The sequence below is a fragment of the Panthera leo genome, chromosome D1, assembly GCF_018350215.1.
Source record: "Panthera leo isolate Ple1 chromosome D1, P.leo_Ple1_pat1.1, whole genome shotgun sequence".
Classification (NCBI taxonomy): domain Eukaryota; kingdom Metazoa; phylum Chordata; class Mammalia; order Carnivora; family Felidae; genus Panthera; species Panthera leo.
In genome coordinates, this window is record NC_056688.1 from 109,856,470 (window position 1) to 109,872,391 (window position 15,922).

The 15,922-nt window shown below is 39.1% G+C and overlaps 1 protein-coding gene across 6 annotated transcripts in view; it reads left to right on the forward strand.

Annotated features, from left to right (window-relative positions):
• The window catches only part of KDM2A (lysine demethylase 2A), a 111,975-nt gene that overhangs the window by 69,014 nt on the left and 27,039 nt on the right, over positions 1–15,922 (forward strand). For all 6 annotated transcript variants that reach the window (XM_042906557.1, XM_042906552.1, XM_042906554.1 and 3 more), the window contains 5 exons: positions 6,229–6,335; positions 6,696–6,789; positions 7,973–8,126; positions 8,979–9,094; positions 15,136–15,262. In XM_042906557.1, the coding sequence (XP_042762491.1) occupies positions 6,229–6,335; positions 6,696–6,789; positions 7,973–8,126; positions 8,979–9,094; positions 15,136–15,262 (598 nt within the window). The remainder of the gene's footprint in view (positions 1–6,228; positions 6,336–6,695; positions 6,790–7,972; positions 8,127–8,978; positions 9,095–15,135; positions 15,263–15,922) is intronic.

The following is a 15,922-nucleotide window of genomic DNA, read 5'->3' on the forward strand; positions in this document are numbered from 1 at the left end:
ACCTGAGCTGAAATCAAGAGTCGGACGCTTAACCAACTGAGTCACTCAGGTGCCCCCTAATCATTCTTTTAAAATCAAGATCTCAGCCTGGGTGGCTGTCATTTAAGCTTCTTACTCTTGATTTTGGCTCAGGTCATGATCTCACTGTTTGTGAGATTGAACCCCACATCATGCTACACACTGACAGCACAGAGCCAGCTTGGGATTCTCTCCCTCTCTCTGCCCCTTTCCTGCTCTCTCTGATCCTCCCCCTGCTCTCTATCCCACACCCCAAAATAAAAAATAAACATTTAAAAATAAATAAAGTCGAGATCTCAGTGTTTTATTCAATCTCCATTTAATTATCCTAATTGCATCAAAATTATGATAATTGTTTCTAATATTGTTATTTTATATATACACCTACATTCAGCTTACCAGTAAGATGCATTGTTATTATCACTAAGTCATTGATATGTACAGACCAACAGGAAAATGTTCTTCGGATTTTACTATTATTACCTGAAGAGACAATGTAATTTTTTGTCATTGCTTCTTGTTACTGGAGATGGCTACAGCTAAGTACAGAATTTCTTATTAAGGGTCGCCTGGGTGGCTCAGTCGGTTAAGCATCCGACTTCAGCTCAGGTCATGATCTCACAGTTCATGAGTTTGAGCCTCGCGTTGGGCTCTGTGCTGACAGCTTGGAGCCTGGAGCCTGCTTCGGATTCTGTGTCTCCTTTTCTCTCTGCCCCTCCCCAACTCACACTCTGTCTCTCTCTCAAAAATAAATAAAGATTAAAAAAATTTTTTTTTAATTTCTTAAGAAAACTTTTATCTCCTTAGAATGATAAAAATCCTTTTGTATTATAATTTGTTTGGTCATGTGGAAATATAGGAAGACAGTTAGAATTTAGTCTTGTTATTAGCCAAACATGGTGCACTTAATAAATAAAGAATATAGGGCACCTGGCTGGCTCAGTTGGTAGAGTATGCAACTCTTGATCTTGGGGTCATGAGTTCAAGCCCCACATTGAGCATATAGAGCCTACTTTAAAGAAAAAGTTTTTTTAATGTACAGTTCAGTGCATTAAAATAATAAGAGAGGGATGTAAGAATCACAATAACATTTGTTTATAAATTGTTTTTAATATTGCTTATAAATTAACATTGTTAATATTGTTAGAATTTCAACTTAAAAATAAAGTGATTATAGCTATAAAAGTCAAACATTCATACTTTTCTGTTCTTGAAATTTAGAACTATGTCATTCACACATGAAGCCTTTTTTGTAACATTCTTAATTTATTCACTTTTGTTCCTAGCTTTAATGATAAAAATCCATCATTATATAACATAAAAATAATAGACCTAAATGGAGGAGTGGAACTATGGAAGGGCTCAGAAAAAGGAAATTTTCTGGAGGACAGAGAATAATGCACCAATATTTTTTAGGGACCTAAAACATGACTGGAAAGATTGAGCTATTACCAAGGTCACTTCCTGAAAGCGGGAAAGCTTTTGATGACTTGCTATGTAAGCAATAATATGCTTATTCTGCTGGGGTATTATTTATTTATTTACGGAGTATTTTTCCCCACAGTGTATCCTTCCATTTATTTAGGTATTTTCTAACATATCTCAGTAATGCTTTTTTATTTATTTTTATTTTTTATTATTATTCTTTTTTTTTAATATTTATTTATTTTTGAGAGACAAATTGTGAGCAGAGGAGGGGCAGAGATTGAGAGGGAGACACAGAATCCAAAGGCTTCAGGCTCTGAACTGTCAGCACAGAGCCTAACATGGGGCTCAAACCCACAAACCGCGGAATCATAACCTGAGCCAAAGGTGGATGCTTAACCAACTGAGCCACCTAGTCACCCCAATAATGCTTTTTTAAAAACCAACTTTATTGAGGTATAATTGACATAAAATATACTCATTTTAAGTATACATTTCAATGAGTTTGAACAAATATTCTTGTAATCTTTCACGTAAACCACATAATCTCTTATTCTCTGTGACATTCACACCTTCAGAGTTAGCGTATTATTGGCTCAAGTGCCCACCATGTGCTGAGCACTATGCTAGGTGCTAGAGGACCTGTGGAAGATAAGGTCATTGTCATTCTCACAGTGCTTAAAGTCTCACGGGGAAGAAAGACCAGAGGATAGACATTTCTATAAGCTACACTAATGGTAAGTGCATCATAAGTGAATAAATATAGAGTGTTGTGGGGGCAAGAAGAAGGACCCCCCTCTAACCTAAACTGGATGAGAACTAGGGGAAGCTCTTTGGAGGAAGTGATATCTAAGCTTGACATGAAAGAAATGAGGCAAAGGGAATGAAAACCAGAATTCCAGGCAGAAGAAGTAGTATGTGTAAAAGTAGGTGCAGTGGAAGAGGAAGGTGGGCAACCTTTAGGTGCCTCTTGGGGTGTTAGCATAAAATGGGATTTTCTGGTAAGGAGAGAGATTGTTTTCTGCTGTCATTCCAGCAGTACCTGAGAGGTAGCTGGAAAGTAACATATACAATGCGCAGATTTGTTTGGTGGTGGGAAAATCAGTTCATGTAAGGCCGTGAGCTTTTTTTGTGCAGCATATGAATAGATTAGGTCCTGGGTATTGGACTTCTTACCAGTTTGGCCCTAGTATTGATGCAGAGCAGGTAGAAACTGGTGATTACCCCTTCTGGAGACTTGCTCTCACATGGATCAGGCCATTTAGTAAAAGGCCTACCCAGAGCCTAAACATTAACCGAAGGAAAAAAGTATGAGTCCCATACCACAAGACGATACCTAATAATACCAAAAAATAAAAGGCCAGAATGAGTGACTCAGTGCTGCAGGTGAGAAATTCTGGCCAAAGAAATTCAGCTTTCTCTGAATGAAAATTGAGAAAAAAATACCCATGTGTTCTTAACCCTTCTTTTCCCCATCCGGACATAAGAGCTTATACTGTCTTGAGCAAGTACAGTTATTCATTATTCTGTTACAGTGTTAGCAAAGGAGAGGACCATGAGATAGAAGGTGCTGACCACTACATTAAGAGAACAGAAAGTAGATTTTGTTTGAGGGAAAGGAAGGAAGTTGGAGTTCATTCAGTGTTTGAGACCCAGTGGATGCTTGGTTGAAACTATTGGCTTCCTGAGCAGAAATCTTTGAAGTGCAGCCACAAGTTAACTTCATGGTTGCTCTCAACTTGCATGTCATTGGTGATCCCTTCCAGCCTTGCTCCCACGGTTTCCTAGACACCTGCCTCATATCATTATGCACAGATTGTATGCATTTGTCCAGATCTATATTGTAAGGGAAATAAATTATTAAATACAAGTATTGTTGTAAAGCTTACTGTATACGTATGTTTTATAGCCTTAAGTTAGATTATTTGTAGTGTCAATACTGTACTGGACTCATGTTTTGGCTCACATTTTATCTACCTGAGACTGTTTCTTGGAGGTCAGTGGTTGGGTAATGCACACATTTGAAGGTAGAGGACATGTTACAGTTCAGTGTAAAGTGCAGATACGTTCATATTGCCTTCACTTCTTTCAGCACATATAATTTAAAATAGATTACCAAATATAAAAGATCTGTATGCTGAAAACTATAGAAAAAGATCTGTATGCTGAAAACTATAGAAAACTTACAAAGGAAATTGAATAAGACACAAAGAAATGGAAAAACATTCCATGCTCGTGGATTGGAAGAACAAATATTGTTAAAATGTCAGTACTACCCAAAGCACTCTACATATTCAGTGCATTCCCAATCAAAATTGCACCAGCATTCTTCTCAAAGCTAGAACAAACAATCCTAAAATTTGTGTGGAACCACAAAAGACCCCAGATAGCCAAAGTTATGTTGAAAAAGAAAACCAAAGCGGGAGGCATCACAATCCTGGACTTTAGCCTCTACTACAAGGCTGTAATCATCAAGACAGTATGGTATTGGCACAAGAACACATAGACCAATGGGATAGAATAGAGAACCCGGAATTGGACCCACAGACATATGGCCAACCAGTCTTTGACAAAGCAGGAAAGAGCATCCAGTGGAAAAAAGACAGTCTCTTTAGCAAATGGTGCTGGGAGAACTGGACAGCAATATGCAGAAGAATGAAACTGGACCAGTTGCTTACACCAGACACAAAGATAAACTCAAAATGGATGAAAGACCTAAATGTAAGACAGGAAACCATCAAAAACCCCAGAGGAGAAAACAGGCAACAACCTCTTTGACCTCAGCTGCAGCAATTTCTTGCTTGACACATCTCCAAAGGCAAGGGAAATAAAAGCAAAAATGAACTGTTGGGACCTCCTCAAGCTAAAAAGCTTCTGCACTACAAATAAAGCAATCAACAAAAGTAAAAGGCAACCAATGGAATGGGAGAAGATATTTGCAAATAACATATCGGATAAAGGGTTAGTATCCAAAATCTGTAAAGAATGTACCAAATTCAACACCCAAAAAACAAGTAATCCCGTGAAGAAATGGGCAGAAGACATGAATAGACACTTTCCCTAAGAAGACATCCAAATGGCCAACAGACGCATGAAAAGATGCTCAACATCACTCATCATTAGGGAAATGCAAATCAAAACCACATTGAGATACCACCTCACACTGGTCGGAGTGACTAACAACTCAGAAAACAACAGATGTTGGCAAGGATGTGGAGAAACAGGAACCCTCTTGCACTGTTGGTGGGAATGCAAACTGGTGCAGCCGCTCTGGAAAACAGTGTGGAGATTCCTCAAAAAATTAAGAATAGAACTACCCTACGACCCAACAATAGTGCTACTAGGAATTTATCCAAAAGATACAGGAGTCCTGATTCATAGGGGCACATGTACCCCAATGTTTATAGAAGTGCTTTCAACAATAACCAAATTATGGAAAGAGCCCAAATGTACATCCACTGATGAATGGATAAATAAGATGTGGTTTATACATACAATGGAATACTATTTGGCAATGAGAAAGAATGAAATCCTGCCATTTGCAACAACGTGGTTGGAACTGGAGGGTATTATGCTAAGTGAAATAAGCCAGTCAAAGAAAGACAAATATCATATGTTTTCACTCATATGTGGAACTTGAGAGACTTAGCAGAAGACCTTGGAGGAAGGGAAGGGGAAGAAATAGTTTTAAACAGAGAGGGAGGCAAACCCATAAAAGACTCTTAAATACAGAGAACAAACCGTGGGTTGATAGGGGGTGTGGGAGGGGGGAAATGGGTGATGAATATTGAAGAGGGCACTTGTTGGTATGAGCACTGGGTGTTGTATGTAAGTGATGAATCACAGGATTCTACCCCCGAAACCAAGAGCACACTGTATATACACTATATGTTAGCTAACTTGACAATAAATTATATATGTTTTAAAAAATACAGAATTATACATTTAGCCACATGTATTTTTAATGACCAAGTATTGTGTTCATGTAGTTAGTGATAATAAAAACCAAGTGATTAAAGATAGAAAATAAAGGTGAAATGAAAATGAAATAAAAAATAGATTACTAAATTCTGCTAACGTTATCTCAAGAAATTTTAACATGTATTTACATGTAATCCTCACAATATCCCTTGGAGTTAATTATCCTCATTTTAGAAATGAGTTCCAGGGACTTGCATGTGATCTTGAGAAAACATGACAGACCTGGAACTTCTGATTCCTAACCTAGTAGATTCTACATTGTTCATGTAGGGTTACAAATCCCTATTGGATTTGTTTCTTTTTCTTCTTCTTCTTCTTCGTCGTCGTCGTCTTCTTCGTCGTCTTCTTCGTCGTCGTCGTCTTCTTCTTCTTCTTCTTCTTCTTCTTCTTCTTCTTCTTCTTCTTCACTTTGGATGTCTTAGCTGCTCTAACAGTTCACCGTGTTACATCTCTGGTAAGTTTAGAAGTACCTTCCAGACAGCACCTTTGATTGAATTAGAAAAATACAGTTGATTATACCAGTATTGACATAAAGGGGATACTACTGTGTTATTTAATGACTTCATTTTGATTAGTGCTATCTTTATGATGTTGACGGGTCCATTAGCCTTTATTCTCATTGAAAAATTATTTCTAGAAGGTTTGCTTGTCGACCCTAAGATTCACCAACAGATTGTTTTGTTTATAATTAAATTATAGTCTTTCAGTGTGTATTTTGAGAAATTCTGTTTTTCTGGACTTTAAAGTTCTCTTTAATCCCAGTCCTTCCATTGAATCCTAAATGTTTCCTTCTTCTTTTTAAAGGTGGATTTCATTGACTGGGTAGACAACATGTGGCCGAGGCATTTGAAGGAAAGTCAGACTGAATCAACAAATGCCATCTTGGAGATGCAGTACCCCAAAGTGCAGAAGTAAGTGGCTTTCCCTGCATTTCCTCAGGTACATCACCGGGAAACCAGAGTGATTGCAAGGAATGGTTCCTCCCTTTGGAGCCTTGGTCTGTGTCCTAAATGATCAAAAAGATGAATTCTTTAAACAGATTTCACAGTTCCAGAGGGAAGAGTATATATAATGGTGTCACAACCCACAATTACATAGTTTAAAGAAAATGTGTCGTTCTGGTAACATGATGACGCAGTTGTACTCCTCTTACTGACTGGGAATTGATTATGTGGAAGGTGGGGTGCACAAGGGGAGAGTGTGGTATTGTGGTGGGGCATGCTCTCTTTTTCTCATCGGTGCACTAATGGCTGCTGTTTTTTTTGGGTCAGGTACTGTCTGATGAGTGTTCGAGGCTGCTATACTGACTTCCATGTGGACTTTGGTGGTACCTCTGTTTGGTATCACATCCATCAAGGGGGAAAGGTACGGTCATAGTTGGGGTGGGGGTTGGAATCTGAAGCTGGTTATATGTCTCTGCTTCAGTTCATGCATGCCTAATATACCTAGAAATGAATCTGTTAGGAAATTGTCCCCTATTCTAGAGAGAAACGGTGATTATGTTGACCCTTTTGGCTGGACTTCAGTAGGAATTCGTATTCTTCTAGTCTGCTGTCCTAATACCAATATTGGCATACTACTTAGTAAACCTCAGCAGCCTTATTTTTAGATTCCCAAGGCAGAATTCTCCACATGAAGACAAGAAAGTGGTTTTAGGAAGACAAGACAATTTCTCTACATGGAAGTGCGATAAAGTAGTAGATGGCAACACAAATTTTGTATAGATTCAGGATGAAATCAGCAAATTAGAATCCAAACCACCTTTCCCTATTTTGAAGGCATTGATCTGAAATGTGGCCAGAGGAAGCCTTTAAGTCCTCCCTAAGGATGTGAATAGATTTTGAAAGATTATTCTCATTCGTAAAGAACTGTATTCCAGCTTGTCAGATTGTTTCTGAATGCTGTGTGAGAATGGAAATCTGGGATTAATGTCGGAGGTTTGTAGTATTACGCTCTTATTATTAGTTACCCTTTTTTCCCTTGCTAGAAGTAGATGCGTTTGTGAGAGAAAAGTAGAACCGGAATGAAAACACATAATGCTTTTAAAATGTGAGGTCCTAATTTAGAACAACTATACCTCCAAATCCAAAGTCATTTTGTTTGCTTTGGATCCATTTCAATGGTGTCTCAAGTTTTGTCCTTTTGGTCTTGGTTACTACCCTAGAACAAAGTAAGCTAGGCCTGTCTCTAGAAGATATTGTACCTACTGTATTTCTTAGGACTGTAGAGGCCAGACAGCCAGGGGCAAGTAAGGGACTTCCTAGGTAACAAACTGAATGTCCCTCTTCTCCCTGAGTCCTGGATGGGTTCTGGGTTCTACAGTGAAACTCCAGGGAAGCCCTAAAAGCCATTTCATCAAGTGAAGGACAGAAAATATCTGCTTCCTTGGGGCCTCTAGATTTTCCCAAATGGTCAGGTTCTGCAGGCTAGGAGGATTGCTTGCTGCTCTTCTGCCTGTTGGCCTTAACTTTGTACCTGTTTATCAGTTGAGGGAGACGACTGGGTCATGTCAATGGCTGTTAACAGACTGAAGTTTTTTAACTCACAGGTCTTCTGGCTCATCCCCCCTACAGCCCACAACCTGGAGCTGTACGAGAATTGGCTGCTGTCAGGGAAACAGGGAGACATCTTTCTGGGTGACCGGGTATCAGATTGTCAGCGCATTGAGCTCAAGCAGGGCTATACCTTCGTCATTCCCTCAGGTAAGCAAGATGGGAAAAAATTAGTTGTTTACTCTAGCCACTAGAATTAATGGATTACCACCAAGAGTGGTTGTGATGCTGGGGTGGACAGAAAACAATAGTGTCCTTTCCTGTCATTATGGATTAGATGGTAAGAATGTGGATTTTTGAAAAAGGCACTGATTTTCCACTAAAATCAGAATTGTCAGTGGTGGCTTCTCACAGAAGGTCTACATTTGGACCGCACATTAGGTCTAGGTAATCAGAATCTCTAAGGATAAGACCTGGTCAGCGGGCAGTATCTAACGTCTGGGTGAAAGAGACCTACTTTCTAAGGGATGTCTATGAAGGCTGGGGTGTAGTAGCATCAGTGATAATTTTTAGGAGGTCACTAGTTACAAAATAAGTATTTACAGCACAGATTTTGAAGTCACAGACCTGTATTAGAATTCTGACACTTGTAAAAAAAAAAAAAAAAAAAGAAGAATTCTGACACTTGTTTACCTGCTAATACCTTGTTGGTCAAATATTTAAACCTCTGTCACATTTTGTTTTGAGGAGTAAATGGAAATACATGTCAGCTCTTGTACTGCACCTTCACAGTAGGTGCTCCTGTAAATAGAAGCAGCATTTGTTAAGCTTACTGTATGCTAAACACTTTACGTGCATTTTCTGATTTAATACTTACTAATAACCATATGAAGTTTAATTTATATAGAGGATATTGAGGCTGCAAGAGATTAAATAACTTGACCAACCACTAAGTAACAACCAGAGTAAAAAGTAGGACCTAGGAGTATTATACTAGTTCTCTGAGAGAGCCATGTTGTAATGTGTGCTTACAGTCACTACCCTCCATTCCCTTTCTTCTAGGCTGGATTCATGCTGTGTATACTCCTACAGACACATTAGTCTTTGGAGGCAATTTTTTGCATAGTTTCAATATCCCCATGCAATTAAAAATATACAACATTGAAGATCGGACACGGGTAAGTAATTGTATTATGTAACAGTTGGATGTGAAGAGATTAACTCCATTTAAGCCAGATGTTATAACAGATTCACTGGTAGTTTATCTCAAAATTTCAAAATTTTTCTTTGAGTTAAAGTGCAGTGTTAACATTTCAGGGACACTGAGAAAAAAGTTTTAACAAGATCTACCTGCTTATTTTGGGGAACTCTAATGCTTTGAGGTTCTTGATATCTTGGATTTTTATAAGGCTAGAGATAGACATTTGGTAATCTTTTGAGCCATGTTTTTAATATGTATGCTCGTAGAATAACCCAGTGTAATGGGATTCATCAAGTCAAGAGTCAACAACTTTGAGTGCATGTATGTATCTTTATTCTGATTACTGTCTAACATGTGAAATGTTGTACTTTTCTTTTTTAATGTTTATTTATTTTGAGAGAGAATAAGGGAGGGGCAGAGAGAGAATCTCAAGCAGGCTCTGCCCTGTTAGTACAGAGCCCGACTCCAGGCTCAATTTCAAGAATTGTGAGATCATGACATGAGCCGAAATCAAGAGTTGGACACTTAACCCACTGAGCCACCCAGGTGCCTCTGTACTTAATAAATAAATGTGCATACAGCTTTTCTCAGCTGGGGTTCCATGAGAGAATTAAGTCTTTTAGAAAATGATATGTGTGTCTTATTCTCTTGGTTTTCTTTCCCTAGGATGTTACATAGCTGATACCATTCTAGATATATAGGAGAAAAAGTTCATTACATGTGGTGGACACCCTCGCAAGAGTTGGCAAACTTTTTCTGAAAAGGATCAGAGAGCGAAATACTTAAACGAATGAGCATGGCTCAAATAAAATAGAATTTTATTTATGGACACTGAAATTTGAATTTCATATAGTTTTCCCATATCCCAAAATGCTCTAATTTTAGGGTTTTTTTTTCAGCCATTTAAAAATGTAAAAACATTCTTAGCTCACAGAAAAACAGGCAGCAGACCAAATCCACTAGCTGCTGTTTGTTGGCCAACCCATGTCTTGGGGAAACAGGGCTTAATTCTTTAGCAGAACCCAAGTTGGTGAGGGCTGAATTATATATGATGAAAGTATAGATGTTGTAGACATTAAACAGCAGTTAGAGTATAGAGCCTTTAGAAGGCATGATGTTCTCACCTTGTTCTCAGGTAGTTCAACATAATAACAACAACAACAACAACCATGTTGGGGCACCTGGGTAACTCAGTTGGTTAAGCATCTGACTCTTTTTTTTTTTTTTTTTTTTTTTTTTAATTTTTTTTTTTTTTCAACGTTTTTTATTTTTATTTTTGGGACAGAGAGAGACAGAGCATGAACGGGGGAGGGGCAGAGAGAGAGGGAGACACAGAATCGGAAACAGGCTCCAGGCTCCGAGCCATCAACCCAGAGCCTGACGCGGGGCTCGAACTCACGGACCGCGAGATCGTGACCTGGCTGAAGTCGGATGCTTAACCGACTGCACCACCCAGGCGCCCCAAGCATCTGACTCTTAATATGGGCTCAGGTCATGATCTCAGAGTTCGTGAAATCGAGCCCCCTCCTCAGGCTCTGCGCTGAGCATGGCGCTTGCTTGGGATTCTTTCTGTCCTCTCTCTGCTCCTCCCTTGCTTGTGCATGCTCTCTCTCTCAAAATAAATAAGTTAAGTTTAATAATAATAATTACAGCCACGTATGTGAATAGAGATTAGCAAATGTGGGGAAATGTTAATAGCTGGTGAATCTTGAAGAATGCTGTAAGCATTCTTAAGCTTTTTGGCAGATTAAAAAAAAAAAAAAAAAGATAAAACAGAGGGGGAGGCAAACCATAAGAGATTCTTAAATACAGAGAACAGACTGTGTTGCTGGAGGGGTGGTGGGTGGGGGGAGGTGGGTTAAATGGGTGACGGGCATTAAAGAGGGCACTTTTCTGAGTACTGGGTGTCATATGTAAGAGATGAATCACTGGGTTCTACTCCTAAAGCCAAAACTATAGTGTATGTTAACTAACTTGAATATTAAAAAAAAAAAAAGAAGAAGAAAAAGAGAGAGAAAGGAAAGGAAAGAAAAGAAAGAAAGAAAGAAAGAAAGAAAGAAAGAAAGAAAGAAAGAAAGAAAGAGAGAAAGAACTTTTTTAGCAGATTTGAAAGTTTGCAAAGTTAAATTTAAAAAAATCACAATTTGGGGCGCCTAGATGGCTCGGTCGGCTAAGCATCTGTTGATTTTGGCTGAGGTCATGACCTCACAGTAGTGAGACTGAGCCCCACATTGGGCTCTGAGCTAAGTGTGGAGCCTGCTTAAGATTCCGTCTCTCCTCCTTTCTCTGTCCCTCCTCTGCTTGCTCTCTCCCTAAAAATAAATAAATAAATAATCACAATTAGTGAAGAAGTTACAATTTTTAGAAGGAACGGTCATTGACCTGTTTACTGTGAACACGATCAGTTAGCTATTCTGGTGCCTATTTTGAAATATTTATTTTGGTTAGGAGCTATTACACACAACAGTGGTATTGTTCGTGTTCTAGGGATTGCCCCACTTGAATTAAGAAGATACAGTGCTGGGGCGCCTGGGTGGCGCAGTCGGTTAAGCGTCCGACTTCAGCCAGGTCACGATCTCACGGTCCGTGAGTTCGAGCCCCGCGTCGGGCTCTGGGCTGATGGCTCGGAGCCTGGAGCCTGTTTCCGATTCTGTGTCTCCCTCTCTCTCTGCCCCTCCCCCGTTCATGCTCTGTCTCTCTCTGTCCCAAAAATAAAAAAAAAAAAAAAAAAAAAAAAAAGAAGATACAGTGCTTTTAAAATAAATTTTATAAAAGTAAATTTCTGCTTATTAAGAGTAATGAGGGGTTCCTGGGTGGCTCAGTCAGTTGAGCATCCAACTTCAGCTCAGGTCATGATCTCACAGATCATGGGTTTGAGCCCCATGTCAGGCTGTTAGCATAGAGCCTGGAGCCTGCCTCGGATTCTGGGTCTCCCTCTCTCTCTGACCCTCCCTGCTCTCACTCAGTCTGTTTCTCTCTCTCTGAAAGTAAACAAACATTTAAAAAAAAGTAATTAAGCTACAAAAAATAATTAGTAAGTTTGAAATTATAATAGTAAAAATAGTTAAAGTTAAAATGTTTCAAAATTATGTCATTTCACAGAATACTCTTATTTAACTCCAAATTATTCTGAGGTAATACCACTTATCTACTGTAAGACTCAATCTGAAAATTAGTTTTTAGAAAGTACTCCCCTTTTTTGGCTAAAAACTATTGTATTATACCCGTGATTTAATTGCTTAGTTGCTCAGTTTGAGGGAAGAAAGGGAGAATATGTATATATTCAGTGGCATAGGTGAAATGAGGTACCTTACCTTCACACGGAGTTTCTTACAGACTGTTAAACTTGTGATAACTGATCTTGATTTACCTATCTAATTTTCTAAGACTGTTTTTTGTTTATGAAAAAAATGTCAAATTTCAGTCTAACCACCATATTATTCCATTTTTCCTAAGTATAGCTTAATTCTTTCATTCTCAATAAGGAACTCCTCTGTGTTTCTATAAAATTTCATTGAGTCCCTGCATATGTATGTACAAAGCAATTATTTTTTTATTGCTTTCTACACCAACCTTTTATGTGCCAATACCAGCTGGTATCCAGTTAATATATTACTTTACAAAAATGCAGTGTGTTGTAAATTTAAGACAGTGTTTTTGGTTTCTTTTGCCATGCCAGTGTGGAAATACCATACTATTTACACGAGTGCTGAGGGGCACCTGGGTGGCTCAGTTGGTTAAGCATCCAACTTTGGCTTAGGTCATGATCTCATGGTTTGTGAGTTCAAGCCCCACATTGGCTTCTCTGGTGTCAGCACAGAGCCTGCTTCAGATTCTCTGTCCCCACTGTGTATCTGCTCCTCCCCCGCTCATTCTCTCTCTCTCTCTGTCTCTCCCTCCCTCTCTCCCTCTCTCCCTCTCTCCCTCTCTCTCCTCTCTAAATAAATAAACTTTAAATAAACTTGAATGCTGATAATTATTCCACTGGTAGCACTGAAAAGCTCAATTCTGTAAGGTGGATTTTTTAAAAACTCTCTCCCTGCCCCACAAAAAATTTTAGCCCAGTCTTAGAAACTTGATATACTCTGTAGTATCTGGCAACATAGATAAAATATGAGGCAAGTTGGGTATGTGATATCTTGGCTGTTATTAATGCAGTCTGATGAGTTCCAAGTAAAAAATCAAAAGTTTAATGATCTACTATATATTACCTTTTTTTTTTTTTTTTTACTGTCAGTATTAGCTTTCAACAGAGTCCCAAAGGGCTGTAGAATTTTGGGTTGTCCTGAACTTTTAATAAAGACCCTTCCAGAAAAGTGTTAATACCTGTAAAAGGTGAGCAGAGAGGCCCGTGTATTATATTTAACTTGGGGACATCTAGTACCTGTTAATTCTTGTGGTCCCCCTCCCACACCTTACCAAAAGTAAATTAGTTTGACCTTTTTTAAGCTCTTATTTATTTTTCAGTAGGCTTTAGGCCCAATGTGGGGCCTGAGATCAAGAGTTGGGTGCTCTACTGGCTGAGCGAGCCAGCCACCCCCAATTTGACTTTTAAATAAAGGAGGAAAACCTCTTCTAGTTGTTAAAACTGTAGTTGCTTAAGAGACCTCGATTCAGGGGCACCTGAGTGGCTCAGTTGGTTAAGCATTCGACTCTTGATCTCAGCTCAGGTCTTGATCTCAGGGTTGTGAGTTCAGGCCCTCCATGTTGGGCTCTGCGTTGGGCGTGAAGCCTACTTAGAGAGAGAGAGAGATTCAGAGCCTGGATCCTCTGAATTGGAAACCTAATGAAAGGTACATACCTCTCCTGCCTTGCAATGAGGAAAGTAACCTCCTCATTCCACAGTCCTGCTCCGTGACCTAGCGAAGGATTTTCAAAGCGGCCTGGCATCCAGATTTCCTTGATTCAGGAATACTGCCTGACGTGGAGCTTTGAAAAGGAGATGAGAACGTACTCAGGAGTTGAATATTCCAAACAATCTTAGAAGTATCGTATGGCTTATCCTTTTGAAAGATGTCCTCTCTAAAAGATGATGGCAAAATATATATAGGTTAGTCCCCATTGTTGATCTTCCTTACTGGTTAATCCATGCTGATTTGCCTTTTCTTTGACTATGCTAGATCTGAAGGGCAGTTCTTTTTATTATTATTCAGCTGGAATAATTTCATGCTACTTCTGGAGGACATGAAAAAAAAAAAAAACTAAAGACAATGGCTGATTAGGCCGTGTGGGACAGTAATCTAATTTGTGGACTTGCCCTTTTGGCTACAAAGTACTGTACAGACAAGCTGAGAGTTGACGGTGGGAAAAATACTGTCTTGTGTCCTACACTAGACAAAGCTTGAGAATGAATCTCTAATTATACTTTTCTATAACTTCAGCTCATGTCCTGTTTTCCATTAGATTCTTTGTTTCCTGGTCTTCTGATTGAGGTTAAAACTGTAGTGAAGGCAAGACTGCTTGGCATGCCTTTATGTCCTAAGAACCCTGAAACCATTTTCTCAAGTGTATTGTGTCTTACTCTAACACTTTACTCCCTGTCCCACAACTTCTTTTTTTTTTTAAGAGAGTGAGTGTGAGAGCCAGGGAGAAGGGGCATTGGAGAGAGAGAAAGGGAGGGAGGGAGGGAGGGAGAGAGAATAAATCTCAAGAGGCTCCACGCCCAATGCAGAGCCCGACATGGGGCTTGATCTCACAAGCCTGGGAACATAACCTCAGCCAAAACCAAGAATTGGCTGCTCAACCCAGGCACCCCCACAACTTCTTTTGATGCTTTCCCAAGACACCTTCTTGGTGGTTCTGAGATACCTTTTAATTTCTAGTGATTGTTTCCCAAGACCAACATTTTTCAGGTTGTCAGATCCACTTAGATTCTTGTTCCAATTGCCACCCGACGTTTCAGGTTGACAAGAGAGCATTTTTCCTGGGTTAATCTTTGCAGTGATTCAGTTTGTCTTACTCTCTTTCCTTGAAAATTGTTATCAGCTTGCTTTTTCTCATTGTTTTGTTCCCATGCAGGTTCCAAATAAGTTCCGCTATCCATTCTACTATGAGATGTGTTGGTACGTGTTGGAGCGCTACGTGTACTGCATAACCAACCGCTCCCACCTAACTAAGGAATTTCAAAAAGAGTCCCTCAGTATGGGTAAGTGTTCTGCCTACGTGAACTTACCTGCTTGGGTCTACAAAATTCATTCGTTGGAGCTGAATGTCGTTTACAGCTGATCTCTTACCCAGATGTGAATTATTAGGCAAAATGAAATATCTGGATCTCCTCTTTGTCTGAATTATTAGTACCTTAGCTCCTTAAGAAAGATGATCACTTTTCTGCTGTGTTTTATTGTATAAAGAGTGGTCTTTGGCAAAGTAAAAACTAAGAACATGCCATCATACTAACTCTTACGGTGTTCCAGGCACTTTACTAAGCAGTGTATATACATTAAATTCTAATCATTACTGATGAGGGTAGGTATTATTATCTCATTTTACAGATGGTGGCATTTAAGTTTCAAGATTAGAAAACTTGATCTGTGATCTTATAGTTAATAAGTGGGAAATAATAACGGTTAATAAGTGGGGAAGGTACAGTTTGAATCAGATTGGTAAGACTCTACAATCTATATCCTTAACCTCTATGCTTTAATGTTTCCCCAACTTCTATCAAGAGAAATATTTTATTGGATGGCAAGATACTTTGTTTTTCTCCTGACTCTCACTGAGATTGGCAGCTTCAAAACTGAGAACAGTGGATGTGATTAGACAAGAGTACTTCCGTTTTCTTTCTTGATTTTCTTAAATGTTTGTT